Source organism: Mytilus californianus, unplaced genomic scaffold, assembly GCF_021869535.1.
Source record: "Mytilus californianus isolate M0D057914Y unplaced genomic scaffold, xbMytCali1.0.p SCAF_8, whole genome shotgun sequence".
Classification (NCBI taxonomy): domain Eukaryota; kingdom Metazoa; phylum Mollusca; class Bivalvia; order Mytilida; family Mytilidae; genus Mytilus; species Mytilus californianus.
Window position 1 is genome coordinate 65284811 of NW_026262734.1, and position 21298 is coordinate 65306108.

Genomic DNA, 21298 nt, shown 5'->3' on the forward strand with positions numbered 1-21298 from the left:
ATAGATTGTGTCAAATGAATATATCATTTAATTAAAAGAAAGTCATCGGAATTTCAAATTGATAATGGTTTAATCTTAATCTATTATATACCAGTAAATACCTGCTTTTATAGTAAAATAAATGAAAATTGAAATAAGTTGAATCTTACTTTGATATTCATTCATAGCTGCGGTACTGCTGAATGTCTGCTAGGTAAGGCAATACAGGTTTGATACTGTAATTTATCGAAGAATATCTCTTGGGTTTGTATTCTTTTTAACATTTTCTTCAAATGTTTATTAATTGTCTGTACGATCACCTCTACTTAAGTTTAGCGAGACCCTTAACTTTGTTGGGCGTTGTAACGCTGATAACTATACATCCAATATATTTATAAATCAATCTCTTTTGTGCAAATATTTACCGTAATAAAAAAAGAAAAGAAACAGAGAAAGACATTTTTTTCTTCAATTTATTCTTTTATTCTTAATTTTCTATCGAAGCGATCCCGTGACATATAAAATGAGTTATCTACCCTTGACTATTTTATGTATTATACTAAGCGTTATGTTGTGAAGATCATAATTAGTAAGACATGAATATTTCAGATCCTTGGTACACAACTCACAAATTGAGTTCCAGGTCAAAGGTAAACGTCAATGTCTACATTTTTATATTTGCGTGTACGTGCATTTCTTATATCTTTGTAACCACAAAGATAGAACTACTAGAATTGTGACTCTTTTACTTCTTCTTAAAGTTAATGCACCTTCCATTGAAATTTTTAATTCAAGACACTTGACCTTAAAGTCTTTATAAAGTGACTTCGCAAAACCAAAAGCTATTGTTTTTTTGCACGTATTTCTAGAAAAATTGTCTTGTAATCATTCATTTTGGGAATTGGTGTAAACTAAGCTATCTCATGGCACTCCTTAGTTTTTTTCTGTTACAGCTATGATAAAAAATCCATCTATTCAATCGCATGCCGCGCACCAGAGTGCAGGCGTAGTATTTTTAATAAGTTGAAATGAAAGTACACGATTCTTCAATCATATTATTAATGTTATTACTTACCTTTTCCGACGGTTGGAAGGTGATCAGGATAGTATTTAACTGTTCTCCCCTTTTTACATATCAGTTCGCTTATTCTCGATTGACGTATTTCCTCGTCACGTTTGATCTTCAATTCAAGTGTGTCATTTTCCGATTTACAGTACCCTGCTACCTTCCAAACTAAAACATATATATATATTTTGCGCACATTACAAAGTAAAAAATACAAATAGAAGATAAATAATAAAAGAGAGGTGGCCGAAAAAAATACACTTTTTGTGCTGATGCAGCGTAAAGCAAACATCAATCAATCATAAAAGAGAGAAAATAAAATACTAAAGGAATAGTCATAATCATTAGTCGAAAACGAACTGGTAATGCCATGGCAAGTAGTCATTAACTTTTTATTGTTTAATATATTGTTAATCATATTTTAAACTTTGTTTATTTAAAATTTCTACTGTTGTCTTTAGCTAAGAACGTGCTTAATTTGAATAGGCACCATTATATCCAATGCGAACAAGTCCATAACGACTGACACTAGATTCTAGACACAAGCAATTGAACGAGAAGCTTTCAAAAGTCAGCCACACATTTAAAAAAAACTATTACCCTTCTCATTTATTGATATGTTTTGGTATACCTTTGTTTTTAAAATAATAATTTTCTTCAAATACTTCGACCTACTTACCTTTCTTATGTTTTCCTCTCAATCTAACAAGTGCTTTAGGTAGTATACCTCTGGCATACCTCTTGCCTGTCTTTTGTATATCTACCCGTGGCGGCATTTCAACGCTGTAAAAACCTTTTTCTATTTAAAACATTGTTATATATTTTTCATATATAAATTTTCAACGGATACGATAGACTTTTTTCATTTTACCGACTTTTGACTTCGAATTATTTAATTTTTCAGCAGGTTATCTAATCTGTGTTTGGACATCCTGGTACTCAGTCAAGTAAGAGCAACCAAAAGAAGTAAAATAAAAAATATAATCTGTGCAATTGTTGGGGAAAGTTTACAGATTTCCGACTATTTAGCCGTGTAAAGAAAAAATAAAACAGTTAATTTCACCCAAAATTGTACCGATTGAAAGCTTGGTTTTACTATTTGACGTTGTTCTTGCTTAACCGAGTACCAGGACGTTCTACCAAAATGAAGGTAACCTGTGCAAAAAAAAGGAACTCTGGAGTCAAAAGTCGGTAATATGAAAATGGTCAATTGTGTTTATGTCAACAAAACTTCCGTAATAGCTTTCAGTGGAATGTTTTAGAATATCAAAAGTATTGGTTGCAGTAAGATCGCTTTGTAAGGCAATTGCTTTTTGCCGTCAGTAAACAAAAATACATCATAGGATTGAAATTTTGTACGCCAAACGAGCGTTTCGTCTACTAAACCCTCATCAGTGACGCTCAAATAAAACAAAAGTTTAAAATTGATTGATAATGCTAATAATATAAACAAATAAATTTGATTGTTGCATGGGAAAAAAATGACACTTTATAAATGTTATGCGTCGAAGCTCGTTCGTGGGTTTTCCACCATCAAGTAAACTCAAAGCCAAATATTTGAAAGCCAAGTGTGTATTATGTTGCGTTCACACGTAATTTGAATTCGATTCGCATTAGCTAATTCGAATTAGTTTAATTCGCATTCGACGTATAACGTCCGAACGTAAATTTTGATACGAATTGCAATGCGCGTCAAATTCGCTTTACTGTCCGAACGTCGTTAACTTTTAATTCGCATTTTCAATTAATCAATTATAATTTAATTCGAATTACAATTAAGAAAGTGACCACACCACAGTTTAAATCGAATTAAAGCGAGTTAACTAATTCGCATCAACGAAAACGCATTTTTAATGCGAATTGGATAAAACGAATTAGACAATTCGATTCGATTTAAAACAATGAAAAGTGTAATGCCTCGTTCACACGTACATTTAATTCGAATTGAATTCGAATCGAATGCGAATCGAATTCGCTAATCGCGTTCACACACTCTTCTTTTTTAATTCGAATTGATTCAAATTGGCTAAATCGCATTATCTAATTCGCATTAGAAATGCGTTTTTGTTAATACGAATTAAAAGTTAACGTCGTTCGGACAGTAAAGCGAATTTGACGCGCATTGCAATTCGAATTAGAATTTACGTTTGGACGTAAAACGTTTCGAATGCGACTTAAACTAATTCGAATTAGTTAATGCGAATCGAATTCGAATTACGTGTGAACGCAGCACAAGAACGTGATTGGCGAATTCGATTCGCATTCGATTCGAATTCAATTCGAATTAAATGTACGTGTGAACGTGGCATAAGAATCAAGTGAAGAGCTCTATGACCAAAAAAGGGTATACAAATGATATCCAAATTCAAACCCAAGTTTCTTCATTGTTTCTCATTTTTTTTTGCTATGAATATTAACAGTAGCGAAGTACCGAAGTACTGACTACTGAGCCGATCATACCTTCGGGGACTGTTAAACCACCACCAGCAGTATCAAGCCTTTACTATAAAAAAATTAGCATAATACTTTATAAATTGAATGCGTCCGAAGCGCTTTTTAGATTTACCTTCATCAGGAACGCGCAAAGCCGGATATTTCAAAGCAAAGGATATATTAACTTAAACAACTGGCGTAAGACATTTAAGGTAATGTAAAATCTTCGAAGGAATGATCAGGTAAATATGTGATTGCAATAAAGATAAAATATGATTGTCTTATCTTTGTAAACAGACCGTCAGTTTTCCCGTTTAATTTTTTCACTGTTGTCATTTCTTGGCCTTTTAAAGCTTACAATGACGTACGGGTGTTGCACATTGTTGAAGTCCGTATGGTGACATTACTTCTATGTAATTTGGTCTCTGGTGTAGAGTTTACTCAATGGATATCATACTGCATCTTTTTATTTATATAGTATACATTCACGCCTAATGATAAATCAAAAACAAAAACATCTGTCGAAGAAAACCTAACTTTAGGGGAAATATCCATTTATAATACATGTCTCTGATATAAGCAGAGTATGTAATAACTTCATTCGGTTATCAGGGAATAAAGCACTTATTTATGAAATATTTTAGACCTTCGTAAAGGCAACTAACAATATCGCATTTTCATATCACATCAACAATGTCTTAAACGGAACAGCAAGTTGCATAAACGACTTAGAATCACTTGACCTAACGTAGTTTGAATGAAATAATCATATGTGATGCTCGAACGTCTTATGTATTTTACTTCTTAAAGGAAATGACAACACACAACAATAGCATACAAATCAATTATTACTACTTGAAAGTAATGACTACTGGTTGACCGACAGGTAATCAGTGTTTCGGTATTGCAATGGTTTTGAATTATGCCTCTTTGATTAAAAATAGGATTTTGACCTCCTCACTCAATCTGGAATTCAGATCGTGTTTTGCTCTTTTTTGCTGCGCATGATTCCCCAGGAATTTTTTCGTGAATGCATGCCCTTTTCTTTGTTTGAATATAATTGTTTTACAAATTAAAAGTAAATAGCAACATTAGATGAGTTAAGGACCCCTACTTTACAAAACAAAACAAAAAACAACGTTAGATAATACATCGTGTTTAAAATTTAATTACATTTCATAATATGAAAGACAATACCCATTGCTTGATTGCACTCTTGTTCATTTATACATCCTCTAATTTTAATACAAACAGCAATAAAAAAAGGGGGAAGACACCAAAGAGACATTGAAACAACAATTGGCATTATAATCTCGCTTAATCTCATATAATTTGAGATAGGTAGACAAACTACAATAACATCAGCTGAAGAAATTTTTAAGGATGTTTGCTGCTCTGTTTCAAAATAACAAGCTTTTTAAAAGACTGTTATAAATTGATAGTATCTAAATAAAGGAACAAAATAAGGCAAAAAATAATGAAGAATCCGTGTACTTGTTTTCGAAATATAAACCGTTGAAGATTTGGCGGAAAATGATTCTCTCTAGACTTTTCATACATTTAACATTGGCAACCTATTTTTTAAAAAACTACGGATTTTATAAAATTTTCAAATATGGTTTTTTAAAACTATATGTAATAATATTGTGAAAAGAAAAGTAGGGGTTAGCGGGCAAAATTTTAAATGCCAGTTCATGGATAAAACCAGAGGATTCGGAATATCTTTCAAAGAAATCAAAACCAAGAGAAGCGAACATCTTTAACATGGATTTTACAATCATGTTATATCTAAAATTGGCTTGTAAATTTCTTACCCTTTGGCATCCTCATTTTGAATCCGTCTGAAGATGTGACTGACATCATGTTTATCTTTCATGTAACACACAGTGCATAGATTGTAGAAGTCACAATTTAAGCATTTCCATCTTATTCCTCGAAGTGGATTTGCTTGACACGACTCACATAAAACACCAGGTAGAGTATGTTTTGCACCTTTATAATACATGATAGTTATAAACATTATTATAGATTTCATGTTGATCGAAAATAAAAATTCCCTGTATCATAACTTTTATTTTTCTCTTTTTTTCTTTGACTATGGTATTGTTGGTTTTTCAAATAATCTTTTGTGATAACGATATGGGAACAAAATGATTAAATGCAGCTTAGGTCTAATTGCAAATTACATATATCCATATATCACCTTTTTTACACTCAAGACACTACTTTTTGAGTCCTTTTGATATTGTTAATTAATTTTTGATCTAAATCTATTGTTGAAATACGTTTAATAACAGCACGAGTTTTAAGTAAATATAATATTGTATGAATAAAATTTGAATGCACATATCGAAACTTTAAGCAATAGCGAGTCAAGACTCATCAACTCGGTTTTATAAATTTAACTAATGCATTAGCTATTATATTGAGACGAGATGTTCTAAACATTGAAACGTCCGGTATATCTTACAAATAAACCCTTGGCAGTTGCCTTCACAAACTGAACCAATTGACATAAAAAAGTGATAGTAAGGATACATTCAAATATTACACTGCTTAATTTGAGAAAAAAATGTCTGGCGATTCCTGAGTAAAGAGAGTTTCTGCCGTAAAATAGATAGATGAAAAGATTGTATTTTTTTTTTCATTCTTTACATTATATTTCATTAAGACCTATCAGTCGTGTTTTGTTGTCAGATACATATCTTTATATAAGTAATATACCTGCTAGTGAATTATCGAACAAAAGTAGTTCAAATTCATCTCCCCTTCCCGTATTGCACGCTTCTATATCATCAACATCATCCCATAGAACATCTACTTTTTTGCCTGATATCTCTACTGCTTTAATCGTCCCTAAACGATTAGGCTTGTCTTTTGAACTTCCACCATCCTTGTCAGCAGTTCTCACTACACGTAACCCAGCTTTTATCTTCTCTAATACAACAAAAAAGAAACAGAAAAAGAAAAAGAAAACTGGTACAAATGCAAACTCTTAAATAACAGGCATCTTGATATATAAAGAACAAAAACTAGCATATAACATACTTATAATGGACTTCATTCTACAAAGCAACAGAAAGGGGGAAATTTAGGAGTAAGTGTTTAATTATGTACACATGTTTTATTCATTTCAACATCTAAATCACCAATGTTCTTTCCGCATTGTTAAAACGGATTAATATCAATACATGTATCTGTAACAATGTAACTATCTGTTCTTAATCACAGTTTATGGCCAAACACAGTAAAGACCCGTCTAAATTCCAATTAATTGATAAATTCAACAACACTCACCGTTATCTTGACGTTATATTAATCAAGAATTCTCTGAATATACTGCCAAAATTTACGAACAGGAGTATTAACAGCAGTAAGTGTCCTTTCCTAGATTTTTCAATTTTACCCAAGAAAGTCTACAGAAAAATTTACGACAAAAGGTATGATTTTTCTTTCCCTATTGCTAATTTTCCTTTTTTGGACGGTGATGTTCCTCTGGGACCATCTTACAGTGTTTACATATCCCAACTCGCTCGTTAAGCCCGTATCTGTAGTGACATTTTGGATTTCAATGAGCGGAATCTATGTATTATTGGTAAATTATTAAGTCGGGGATTTCGTTACCACAAATTACATAAAACCTTTACTAAATTCTTCCATAAATACAAATAGTAGGTTTGCAAATGTTGCTGTACCTGTAAAAAATCCATTAGATGTTTGATGTGTACTGTTTGATATTTTGTTCTAAGAAACATGATGTTTTTATTAGTTTTTATTGGCTTTGAACTTGCTGCCCGTAACTGCAAGTACTCCCAGATCTGAACTAAATGTCATTTTTGTTGTTAGGTATGAGGGATGGGTAATTATCCTGCCACGTCCGGTCTGTATTTTTGTTTTATGTTTTGTATCGATCTGATGAGTTAAGCCTTTTTGCAACTGATTTTTATAGCTTGTTCTTATGTTGTGCTGTTATACCACTGTTCAAGGTTAGGAGAGGGTTGAGCGCTCACAAACATGTTCAATCTCGCCACATTTTTTATGTTACTGTCCCAAGTCAGGAGCCTGTAGTTCAGTGGTTGTTGTTGGTTCATGTCTGTCATAATTGTTTTTTGTAAAGTGTTTTGTTATAAATTAGGCCGTTAGTTTTCTCAGTTAAAATGTTTCATATTTTTTCATGTCGGGGCCTTTTATAGCCGACTATACAGTATGGGTTTTTCTCATTTGACTACCTTTCGTTCTCGGAAATTATGTTACAAACAAAAGATGGAGTATAAATAAAAATCATAATGAAACATCCTTGCTACTTGTTATTGTAATAGTTTGATATTAAAATATATTCCTCAGCAAGCATATATCCGTATTATTTTACAGCGTATACGTAAAATATATTTCTGTATTTTTATCCCCAGATCATCAAATGGTTATCCCCTAAGTTCTTTTCCACTGGACGTTAAGCAACCAACAATCAATCGATCAAAGTTCACAACTTCATGTCTCACAATTTGAATCACGTTGTGGGAGAATTGACTTGATTTCAGTATCAAAGAAAGGGATATTTTCCCAACTTTCGCTGCATGCTTTCAAGTTCCCTGAGTATAAGATTGTGTCAAGTTCATAAAATAGTATACACATTTTGCAAGGTATCTGTAATTAGATGCATTGGTGTATCATCCCGTCTGGTTTCTCAGTGACATCTATATTTTGTATACTAAATTAATTATTTTTATTGAAATTGCGTGACGTATGATCATCGAGTCATTAAACTATAAATTGCAGTTAGAACATTTTTTCTGTACTTTAAAATATTAAACAGGGCCCGTATGCATAAAACCGCTTAAGTTAAGATATCCAATCATAATACTAATTTATCGTAGGAAATGTAGAAAAATCCGTCCGTTCGGAACAAATCTTAACTTAAGTAGCTTTATGCATACGGGCCCAGGTTCTTATATTTCATTGGCGTACATTTATACCACCTTTTGAATTCACAAACATTCGATACCGTTTTCTCTCATATAATTGATAAAACAATGTTGAAATTTTTTTCATTTACCCTGTGTTTAAAGTAATTGCAAATGGCTGATATTTTTGTTCGAGCATATTGTTTTTCTTAAATTGTCTAACATTTCATAGCGGTATAACATGTTACTTTTATTATTCTTCCCTCAGTTTATTTATTTTGTATTTGCATTGTATCATAGGTCAAATTTATTTGTTCAGTGTATGTTCACTGGTGTTACTATGTCCTTTGATTGAGTTAAGCCATTTCAGTTGATATTTTATAGTGTGTCTTTTTATGTTGTGATGTTACACTATTGTTTCAGAAAAAGGGTGAAGGTTTGGTACCATTAAAACGTTTAAACTCGCTGCAATTGTTTGCACCTGTCCTAAGTCAGGAATCTGATGTTCAGTAGTTGTCGTTTGTTGGTGTGGTTCTCGTCTCTCGTTTTTTATATAGATTAGACCGTTGGTTTTCCCGTTTGAATGGTTTTACACTAGTAATTTTTGGGGCCCTTTCTAGCTTGCTGTTCGGTGTGAGCCAAGGCTCCGTGTTGAAGACCGTACTTTGACCTATAATGGTTTACTTTTATAAATTTTGACTTGGATGGAGAGTTGTCTCATTGGCACTCATACCACATCTTCTTATACATGTATCTATTAAAAGTGTGCTGAAACTTAACAAATGAATTAATATACACGGTGTGATAATAAAAAGGAGAAATATAAATAGCTGACCTCCAGCATAACGCTTAATTATTTCATGACCTGCAAAGGTTCGAAACTTTTGTAACTCATCCTTTACGGATAAATGACCTTGAATGTCCACCTGCAAAAAGATTAAAAACTATAAACTATAAAGACACGACCCTTATAAAAACACGAACAAAATGGTACAAAAAACATACATACTTTTAACAATACAAACCAGAATACACGACGGCGACAGTTGAACCAATGAAACTAATTGTTTGTTTATAAGAATACCTCGACCTAACAAGAAGGCAACCAAAACACATTATCATCAAGAGAAGAAACAACATAAGCATAAATATTATACAAACATCCTTAAAAACTTCTCAGCTCTGCAACAGTTTCGGTTCTTGTATATATTGTTACACATCCATGGCTTTCAAATATTCGGCTTTGAGCGACAATGATAAAGGTAAATCCAGAAATGCGCTTCAGACGCGTGAAATTAATGTATGCTCAGGAAGATGGTTGCCAATGAGTCAGGTATCTTTCAGTAACCAAATACCGTACTTTGACTTAAAGGTACCTTTGATCGCCTGGGCGATCTCGCGCGCGCAGAAAATTGCTTTTGACGCACAATATTTTTCAAGTGTGCATTTTACTCATTGATCATGAAATAGATTGTTTCGGTACAATTCATTTATTTCATGCTCTAGTGATTTAGAATTTTAAATGTCTGCTTTCAATATGTCAATAAACTGGTTCCCGGCTGTTGTTTTACTGGTTTGACAATATTTGTACATCTCAAAAGCGTATTGAGTATTTTACGGAGGGAACCAATCTATTCTCGAGCATTAGTCATTCTGAAAACACGTGTCTTGTACAGTATCAGTCGTTTTATTATTTTTATGATCTACATAGTATAGGTACTGTTGATCCCTACCTCTTCGTCGTTGTATATCCTACTATCTTCTATATTTTCAACGGTCTGTTTATCCTGAGTAGGTTTACTTTTACTTGAATTGCTCAATTTTCGGTGTTTAATTGGGGGTTGTGACACTAGTACACTTTTTTGTCGAAACAAATCTCTTTCCTGATCATTATTTAAACTTTCATCTGAGGAACTCTCATGATCTGAAAAATCAGGTGACGACGATAGTGTCTCAGGAAAAGAGCGTCTAGCAAGTATGACTAACTCTCCGGCTTTCTTAAGAGTCAATTTTTCGGGTGATACAGCAGTCATCTTTCTAAAAGAATGAAAGTGAAATAGAAATTAATCAACAAGTTATACACGTTTATTGTAAAAACGAAAAAATCAACCTTTCAATACTTAGTGGATGATATTACAAGGATATGCATCACCTAAGACAATTACTGAACAACATGCACACAAACAAAATCTAAACATCACATGGTATGTTACATACTTGTACGGTATCAATCACTAAACATCACATGGTATGTTACATACTTGTACGGTATCAATAATCCGAGTAATAAATGTTGCTGAATTGGCGTTCAGTTGTTATGTTACATTGTAAGTGAAATAGGGCATTGTTATTCAGAATTTGAGTAATTCTATAAAATTATTTTTTTCAATTATAATTATAAGACAAAATAGTAAGTGTGTTGGCGTTGTGCTTCATTTTCATAACAGACTTATAACAGTATTGATAAGGTAAAGGTTTATGTTAAACTAGGTAAGAAATGTACATTCTAAACTGAGTAAAAATAGCAACTGAAAGGTTTTATTTCATCTTTCATAATATCTTTTAAACATTAGTATTCCAATTCTCTTTACTCGTTTATTAATTTTCAGGAGGGTCTCTGTGACCGAGAGGTCTTTCTGTGGAAATTTCAAGCAAATGATGGTAGAATGTGCTGAATGGTAGTTGTGTAAATGAGAAACCCTGATAGTAAAAGGACTTTATGTTTTCCATAATAGATGGTAGAATATTGTAGATAATAATATGTGCATTACATTTTATTCAAGAAAAAAAAAATAGTCGAACTACTGTCTCACTAGCCTATCAACTCTGATGTGAGTTCGAATCCTGCACGTGACATGTGCGCTCGACTTCAATCTTAATTGACTCGGATTCTGTATTTTTTTATTTTTTTGGTCCATTTGTCTTTATGTCGCATTGGTATATATGCTTACCAAATAATTCCTTATAATTTTTTTTTATTGAATTTGGAAACTGTCTGATTTTGTCTTTATTAAACGATTATTTCCACAATGAAAATGATCATGATTTTGGCCACATGCTAATAAGGGTTCCAAATAACCATCTATGAACCATACTAACAGATTCTTTAGTTCGTTTTTGTTACGTAACAGGAAACCCTGTTCATCTATCATCTATAATCATCGAGAAAAATAAAAAATATCACGCGTCTCAATTTTAATGATGCTCTTCATGGTGGTCCTCCATTTCTGTATTCTTCAATCTTTTTTCTCTAATCTTTATTTTTTTACCCATCATTCTCTATTCTTTATATTTTAGCACCTCACTTTTCTCTATTCTTTATTTTATGGTCCATTTTTCTTTATTATTCTATATATTTTTTGCCCATTATTCTCTATTCTGTAAACCCCCATCCACACCCTCTTGTATATCTGAACTATATAATATGTTATTTTAAAGTAACTTACTTTATGCGACCATACTCAGTATCTCCCGTGATGGAAGTATGATATACAATAACACCAACACCTTATAAGGCTAATGACTATATCACCATTTCATACAGACTTCCCCGAGAATATTTCTTACAACAAAATTTTAAATATTAAATATCACTATAGATATATTTAAAATATTGTTTCCAGTTGTGTATAATTCATTAGAGAATCGAGCACCCATATGCAATTTTTACTTTATCAGCTATTAGCATGACTAATTATTTGAACAGTACCTTTAAAAAATCACTGACTCAATACATCAAATACAATAGTCTAATAGGTTGAATTAAAGAATTGACATAATAAAATAATTACCGTTCATTTAATTATTCGACTTGTTTATCATATGTTTTATCTATCTTTGACATAGGGTAGTTGTCATTGTAATACCAGTAATATTTATTAAATTATTTCAGAAGGACTTCACTACTTTGCCAAAAAAAGCTACCGTTATAATAAATAATATATATTGATATATATGGCGACCTGTATGGATATATTTTTATTGATGTTAAGGATGTTCGCTTCTCTTGTTATAGAATTTTTGCCAGATATTCGGAATCCTCTGGTTTTATCCATGTAGTGCCATTAAAAACTTTTGCCCACTAACCTCTACTTTTCTTTTCATAATATCATTACAAAAAGTTTAAAAAGTCATATTTCAAAATCTTATAAAATCCTTGTTATTTTTTCAGAGTTTTTGAAAGAAAAAATGTGCCAATGTTAAATGTATGAAAAATCTAGAGAGAATCATTTCCCGCCAAATTTTCAATGGCTTATATCTCGAAAACAAGCACATGGACCCTTAATTTTTATCTGCTTTTTAAGTTCCTTTATGTATATACTATCAATTCATTATAGTCTTTCGAAAAGCTTGTTATTTTGAAACAGAACAGCGAACATCCTTAATCACATAAAGACTATTCAAATCGCGTTTAAATGATGTTCTACCAATGAAAATACATACAAAGGGATAAAAGGAAACCACGTGTTAAATATCCCGAACTGATACAGGCAAAACATGTGGTAGGGTTCAACAGTTTTAGGGGGAAGGTTGAGCGCACACAAATATGTTGTACCCTGCCACATCGTTTGCCTGTCCCAAGTCAGGAGCCTGTAGTTCAGTAGTTGTCGTTGGTTCATGTCTGTCATATTTGTTTTTTTCTTAAATTGCTTTGTTATATATTAGGCTGTAAGTTTTCTCGTGAGAATTGTTTCACATGTTTTCGTGTCGGGGCCATTTATAGCCGACTATATATTATCAATTTTTATCATTGTTTAAGGCGGTGAGCTATATTTGCTTACATCGACTCATTTGAACTTTGGTGGATAGTTGTCTCATTGGCAGTCATATCACACCTCCTTTTTTTATATTACGTACTCAAAAGCACCAACAGTTATAATAGAAAACCTGGTCGTGGCACCAACAAAATAAAACGTATAAACAAATAAGAGCTTTCAAATGCTCGTACCCAATGTAAATATAATTAGGAGACGTGGTAGTATGTCCAACAAGAAAACTATTCACACAAAACCAAAGGTTTATGATATGAAATCCAATCACTGTCAGATACCGTATGCCTTCAATCAATGATAAAAACTTATAGAAAAAACACTAAGAGTACAAAATTTAAAACAATTTCCTTTGTCCATTTTTTATCAACAGATAAATCACCTAAAATCAATCTCGAAAAAATATTGGTTAGCGAGCCCAGAAATGGAGATTTCTTCAATCTATATTCTTTTAATTATATATTGAGTGCTTTTTATAGCACTTTTTCAAATCTTTAACAACTACTTGGCAATGCTTGAACAAGTAAAACCGACGGCATAATTCGAATTTTACTGAATAATTACATTACATGTATGTTTCATTTTAAGACGTTATTTTGATTGGCTAACAGCAATCTCGCATCATTCTGAAATTAACCTTCATTTTTCAAAATGAAATGTAACAGTCTTGACGACAAGAGCTTCCACAATATAAAGTGCACATGTAAATAAAGGAAAAACTTGAAAAAATGCTTCTCTTTGTAATTTTATAGGGTTGTAAAAGCGTTGACCGTGCGCACATTTTTAGAATGAAGCGTTTCCGCGCTTCATACAAAATGTACTTCGGTCAACGCTTTTACATCCCAATAAATTTACAAAAAGAAGCATTCAATTTTTAATTTAAAAGAAATAGAGTGGTCACGATAGTTTTGCGATAGATTTTTGCTAAGAATGTATTTACAATATACATTTCTTTCTTATGGACTTATTTAGTCTTAGATGCATGATTTTTTTATTAGATGTTATTGGCTTTGAACTAGCTTTCAGTAACTGCGAGTACTCTCAGATCTGTACTGAGTGTCTTTTTGTTGTTTGGATGTACACGTACCCGGCCACGTCCACTCTGTGTTTTTGTTAGATGTATTTCTATTTGTCACCATCTGATGAGTTAAGCCTTTTTCAACTGATTTTTATAGTTTGATCTTTAACTTATGGTGTTCTGTTACACCACTGTCCCGGGTTAGGGGGAGGGCTGAATGTGTCTGTCCCAAGTCAGGAGCCTGTTATTCAGTGATGGTCGTTTGTTGCTTTGTTCCATATTTGTTTTTCTTTCATTATATTGTACATAAATTAGGCCTTTAGTTTTTTTAAGATTGAATTGTTTACATTTGTCATTTCGGGGCCTTTTATAGCTGACTATGCGGTATGAGCTTTGTTCATTGTTGAAGGCCGTACGGTGACATAAAGTTGTAAGTTTCTGTGTCATTGGTCTCTTGTGACGAGTTGTCTCATCGGCAATCATACCACATCTTCTTTTTTATATTATATTTATATTGCAGCTTGAAACTTTCTTGTTGTCTTTATCTACCAGTGATATTTTGTGCAATGTCGATTTCATATCACGTAACTTTTCTTCTCAATTTGTGGTTCGTTTATGTATAAATCAGTGGCGGATCCAGAATTTTTCACAAGTGGGAGCCCACTGACTGCCTAAGAGGGGGCTCGCTCCAGTCATGCTTCAGTGATTCCCTATATAATCAACAAAATTTTTCCCAAAAAAAGGGGGGGGGGGGCCCGGGCCCCCTAAAAAACCCTCTAAATCCGCCTCTGTAAATAATACGTTTTATTCTTGTGTTAACATGTTCATTACTTACTCTAGCCATTTTAAGCTGCAGCATAAAAACAATATAAGGTCAATGTCAGAAAAATATATAGTCTTTTAAGTATTCGGCACGAAACAGTTGAAGGGCTCAGTAAACCTCGCCCATCCCCTGTTTCTAAACCTCATACAGAAAATTTGATATTTTATATATAATATTGTATATTTCTCTTCTGCAGCTAGAACACTTTCTGTTGTCTTTATTTACCAAATAAAGAAACAAAGTGATATTTCGTGCTATGCCGATTTCACGTCACGTCAATTTTAATAACAGTTCGGGTTCGTTTAAGGATGGAAAATACGCTTTATCATTGTGTTAACATTTTTTTACTATAAGTGAAGCAATTTTCAGCTGCAATATAAAAATTTGTGTTAACATTTTTTTACTATAAGTGAAGCAATTTTCAGCTGCAATATAAAAAAGATATAATGTCAATGTCAGAAACAATATTTATTTTGTATTCGGCACGAAACAGTAATGTTGAAGAGTCGGTAAACATCGCCCTTACAAATATACAAAAAAGTTGATGTTTTTCAGACATTGACTTTCTATTGTATATTTAATACCTTTAGTTAAATTTAAAGCGCTCTAGTTATTAAAAATCTAAAACGATATTTGAAACTAGATATTTGTCGGCTTTCAGCTAATTTCCTTCGTCCAGGAAAATGTTTGCCCCTACTGTGTGACTTTGATCGTTGTTTCGCTTGTGGTATTATCACTTGTATTCCCATTAATCTTTTAGCAATACTTATTTTCATTCTGGTGAATATAATAAAAGGTAATACGATTTTTATTATACCAGATTTTGATTGGTTAATACGAGGGAGACAATTTACTTATTATACATCGCGTAAAAATGCAATATTAATTTACTCTATTCTATGGTAAATACTCTATTACCCTTCACGGAGACGCTTGATCAAGTGTGCGCTTTATTAAATACGACTCTATCCTATGGCAAATACTCTATTACCCTTCACGGAGACGCTTGATCAAGTGTGCGCTTTATTAAATACGGATGGTTGTTATGTACAAGACATCATGCATAGTTTATTACTTTGAATTTGAAATTTAATCGACAGTAATAACAGAACATTCAGTAAAATAAATTAAATAACACATATCTGAGAGGATGATAGAGCAGATTGTTACCCCTCGAAAAGACATTGTCAACCTTGGCTTCGCCTCAGCTAACAATGTTTTCTCGGGGTAACAATCTGCTCTATCACCCTCTCAGCTTTGTGTTATTTATATACTATCCCATGGCAAATACTCTATTACCCATCACGGAGACGCTTGATCAAGTGTGCGCTTTATCAAATACAGATGGTTGTTATGTACAAGACATCATAGTTTATTACTTTGAATTTGAAATTTAATCGACAGTAATAACAGAACATTCAGTATAATAAATTAAATAACACATATCTGAGAGGGTGATAGAGCAGATTGCTACCCCTCGAAAAGACATTATCAACCTTGGCTTCGCCTCAGCTGACAATGTTTTCTCGGGGTAACAATCTGCTCTATCACCCTCTCAGCTTTGTGTTATTTATATACTATCCCATGGCAAATACTCTATTACCCATCACGGAGACGCTTGATCAAGTGTGCTCTTAAATAACTACGGATGATTGTTATGTACCAGACGACATAGTTTATTACTTTGAATTTGAAATTTAATAGACAGTAATAACAGAACATCCAGTATAATAAATTAAATAACACATATCTGAGAGGGTGATAAAGCAGATTGCTACCCCTCGAAAAGACATTGTCAACCTTGGCTTCGCCTCAGTTGACAATGTTTTCTCGGGGTAACAATCTGCTCTATCACCCTTTCAGATATGTGTTATTTATATATTAACTTATAGCTGTGCAATGGAACCTATGGGAATGCAACCCGAGTATAAATCTTAATAACCGAAATTTATACCATAGATATCTATGGTATAATTTTCACAATTATACCATGGTTTTGTTGTATAGGGTCTTCGAGAAAAAGAAAGATAGCAAGACCTGACTGTCTGAATTTTTTTGACATTTGAACAACAGAGTCAGTGCGGGGCCATTAAGCTAAACTGCCCGCTTTGCACCAGCCGATATAAATGAATGCCTAGGGTGGGAATCGAACCCACGTACACCAACTCTGTTGTCCTATATTTTTAAATGAAAAAAAAAATCGCTCCTAGAACAAATAAACAAACAAATAAAGTTAAAAAAAATATATAAATGTGTATATATTATACTGGAAAATATAAGTTGATTTTCGGTTATTGAGATTTATACTTGGAATGTATTCCATAGGCTTCACTTTACAGCTACATGTATAGATTTGAATTTGCCGAGACGGCTTTTTGGGGGAGGGCAGGGAGCAAGCCCCTTTTAAGGAGCTTCATATTTGGTAAATGCATAGACTTTTTCATTGTATTACTCCAAATGTTGGCTTGCTAGATCCCCCTTTCAGAATCCTGGACCCGCACCCGATGTGTTATACATTGCTGACATCTAGACTTTAACGAGGTTGCTCAAGTAATCAGGTAATAACAATAATGTTGAAATGTTAAAATTAGATGGCGTCTGGTTTTTCTAAATGAAGCTTACTTTTTTATGTAAATTATTGCTAGTAAACAAGTGATTTTAATTATGAACATTTTGAAATCCGTTTTAATTTATGTACGACTTGGGCTTCAGGTACAAATTAAAATGTAGAATGATTCATCCAAACTCTCAAAAAGATTCTTGTAAAATTACTTTCCTCGGAATTATATATGAATATTAAAAAATTAAAACATTCAAACATTTTGATAAAATAAAAAAAACTAACCCTTTGCAGTTCAACTTTTAATCTGTGGTCTCTTGCGTCCATATCCAGAACATCTAATTCCTTTAACATTTGTTCGTCTGTAACGTTATCCGTCACCAATGTAAATGTGCATCCATCTCTGTTGAAACATCTCGTCTTACTGATTTTCCCGCTGTTTCAGAAGCCCGTGCTTATTTTAGAAAGTAGGCGGAGCTTTATGTGTAAGGCCCGAAAAGGGTTATTTAACTGATTCTTATCAAAACTATTTTTAAAGTAAACAAACAAAAATATATGAAATATACAATTTTAAACAGCAAAAGATGCGATAGGTTAAAACAGATATTCCATATTTTTTGGATAGTTTTGCGTTGTTTCGTAAATTATATCATAGTTTTTTGTTGAAACCCCTCGGCAACCTCACTCGACTTCGTCTCGTGAGGATATTGCCGGGGGTTTCAACAAAAACTATGGTATAATTTACGAAACACCGCAAAACTATCCAAAAGATATGAAATATCTATAACGTATTGACTAGGATAAACATCATCTGCCTGACATTTAAATCCGACAGTTTTTCCGATTATTTATTATCGCTTCCATTTAAAGGGGCATTAGCTGTCAAATTCATGTTCACCGATTTGACTCAAATTCTCATATTTGATTTATAACATACTAAAACGTATATCTAAGTTATATAAAAAGTCTAAAATAACCAATTTACAATGCATATGCTCGATAATATGTATCAGTATTTCGTGTGTATTTTAGTCTAGAAGCCATCTAATTAATCATCGAGGTGACCTCCGAAGACTGCCGACGGTCATACAACCTGCTATTAACATAAATGAAGATTTAAATAGATAGCGAACTCGTGCAATTTGATTTTTCTAGGTCTGTTTGAATTCATATTAAAGATTAAAAATATATGTTAATTATTGTTTTTACCTGTATAAGAATGAGTAATTGTGGATCGAATCAGTCAATCAAATGGTTTACCCCTGTTTCACTTTCAATGTTGACATTCTTTTCCTTTTCATAACTTAACACGCATAATTCATGCGTAACTCATCTCTAGCTAAGGGGAGGGGTTAAATCGAAGTTCACATGAATACGGATTCAATGAGGTCGATTATTCACTTGCAAGTGAATAATTAATCAGCGATGTTTCTTAGCTTATTTTGAAAAAATTGAACAAAATTGGCTACTAAAAGTGAATTATTATTTCACTATTTCACTTTCATTAATCATTGAACAAAAAAAATACATATTTTAATTTTTTTCATATCTCGTAGCTAGTGCCCCTTTAAACATGCTGGATAAATCAGTACGTCGCTCGTCCAAAAGGTATTTGGGAGTTAGGTCCGATTTTTCGAGGAGTTCGTAGGTGGACTGTTGCTAGGAAAAGCTTCCAACATACATTTTTCCAGTGGCAGTCTATATATCCCGCCGTCAATTTTTGTCAACAACTGTCTCTACCTACTCATTAAATGTATATTTAATTTGTTTTCGAATTGAATATGCATGCGATATTTGCCACTGGACATTGCTATTTTTTTCGACTTGAATACTCTTCACTGGACATTAAACAAAGAACACCAAAAGGGTAGCTTAGACCTCAAACTGTTTATAGGTGCTAAACCGAGAACAATGCTTCTATCTACCGCTAATACTCAGGGGTAATGGAACACACTAAAATCATTCTCGGAATAGTCCATTATTTATTTGTCTACTTAAGATATTCAAATAATACTTTGGAAATACTCAAAGCCAGTATTAAATACTGCTTTATTAAATCATTGATCAATAATAACTAAAGATGAAAATCAATATCATATCAGAAAAAAATTAACTAAATGTGATTGCCAATGAGACAACTATCCACCACAGTTCTCATGACATGGATGTTTGTCATTTAAAGTCACTGTACGGAATTCAACAATGAGAGGAAAAACAAACACATCGTATAGCCAGCTATAAAAGGCCCCGAAATAAAAAAAAAATTAACCATTCAAACGAGAAAACGAAGGGCCTAAATTATAACAGTTCAATTAAAGAAAAACAAATATAAGAAACATTGAATTATAGACTCCTGATGGAACAGGACATGTATTTGAAGACCTTGATTCAAATTGGTAACAGAACAACGAATATGTACTTAGATTGGTGGGTTTAATGGTTAGCTTTTCCCTGAATCAAATGGACAATGAAATCAACTGTTAGGGGGCTCTCAATTTTTATTGTTGATTATATGCTGTTATTTATTGCATTGAAACGGTCTGTAAAATAGTTGAAAGTTCTCATGGGGTCGACGTTTTTAAATAAGATTATATGAGATTAGAATAAAAATAGATTTTCGCTTAAGAATTCATATTTCTTAACCAGACTTTTTCCATAAATCATGAATGACTTTCCACACATTATTAAGATACTTGAAGATATGCCAGTCTATCTAAAAAATATTGTAATTTGTTTTGGTGTCATTGATGGGAAAGGAAATTACTTTTGTTGTATGACCGTCTTTTTCTGTTTTACTTTTTCGTAAATATAAAATACCTATTTTTATTATTTTATAACAGTGAATATATACAATTTATAACTTTATAAAGTACTGTTATGCATTTTTATTTTATCAGAACTCATACTCTATACGTGAGGTTACCTTATTCCCTCTGACTCAGATTGTCTGTGCCGTAAATTCACTTTGAATTAAATAATTAACAAATCACTGAATATTCAAAAGTATGCGGTGTAGTAAAAGCCTTTAGCTATAACAGTTTTATGCGGTGTAGTAAAAGCCTTTAGCTATAACAGTTTAAAAGGATTTGTTTATCCTTCCAGAGCACCTGGAATCTCCCCCGGTTAACGCGATGTTCGTATTGCTCAGTGTTAATCTTTTGATGTCGTGATTTGTAGACTGTTTGTCTTTTTTTTGCCATGACGTTGTCATCTGTCTAAAGCAGCCAACATTAAGACTGCTAGCAATGGATATGAGTCTACTTTATAAAGCAATCTCTATATCGCCGAAGGTCTAACGATAAAGTTGTGAATACTGGCTATCTACAGAACAACAAAATGTTTAATGCACGTAGAGATACCAAACAGTCATCACATTCCTGTTTTAAGAATCCTTTTATTTAACTTTCAGATAATGATTTTCTTTAATTGAACAATGCTTGCATTTATATTCGACTTCAATATGCGACTGTCATACAAGTGAAATGTTTAGCTAGCTTTAAAACTAGGTTAAATACACAATTTTCTACATAAGAAAATGCCTGTACCAAGTCAGGAATATGACAGTTGTTTTCTATTCGTTTGATGTGTTTCAGCATTTGATTGTGCTATTTGATATGGAACTTTCCGTTTTGAATTTTTCTTGGATATCGGTATTTTTGTTTTTTTTTAATTTTTTATACCATGACAACCCCACATTTAAACTCAAGAGTCGGACTACACTGACAACGCCATGGCGAAAAACGACCAAA

The 21298-nt window shown here is 32.7% G+C and overlaps 2 protein-coding genes across 3 annotated transcripts in view; one reads left to right on the forward strand and one right to left on the reverse strand.

The window, feature by feature from the left end:
- LOC127710648 (uncharacterized) overlaps positions 1-12088 on the reverse strand; it is a 57755-nt gene extending 45667 nt beyond the window's left edge. Inside the window, exons 1-7 of one of the 2 annotated variants that reach the window (XM_052216591.1) lie at positions 11826-12088; positions 10113-10416; positions 9215-9305; positions 6203-6415; positions 5293-5470; positions 1725-1828; positions 1055-1213 (exon numbers count right to left, since the gene is read on the reverse strand). In XM_052216591.1, coding sequence (XP_052072551.1) covers positions 1055-1213; positions 1725-1828; positions 5293-5470; positions 6203-6415; positions 9215-9305; positions 10113-10412 — 1045 coding nt within the window. In that variant the 5' untranslated portion in view covers positions 10413-10416; positions 11826-12088. The remainder of the gene's footprint in view (positions 1-1054; positions 1214-1724; positions 1829-5292; positions 5471-6202; positions 6416-9214; positions 9306-10112; positions 10417-11825) is intronic. The other variant, XM_052216590.1, reaches the window with a different exon arrangement.
- LOC127710652 (septin-2-like) overlaps positions 1-21298 on the forward strand; it is a 635810-nt gene that overhangs the window by 208213 nt on the left and 406299 nt on the right. The gene's annotated exons all lie outside the window — the stretch shown is intronic.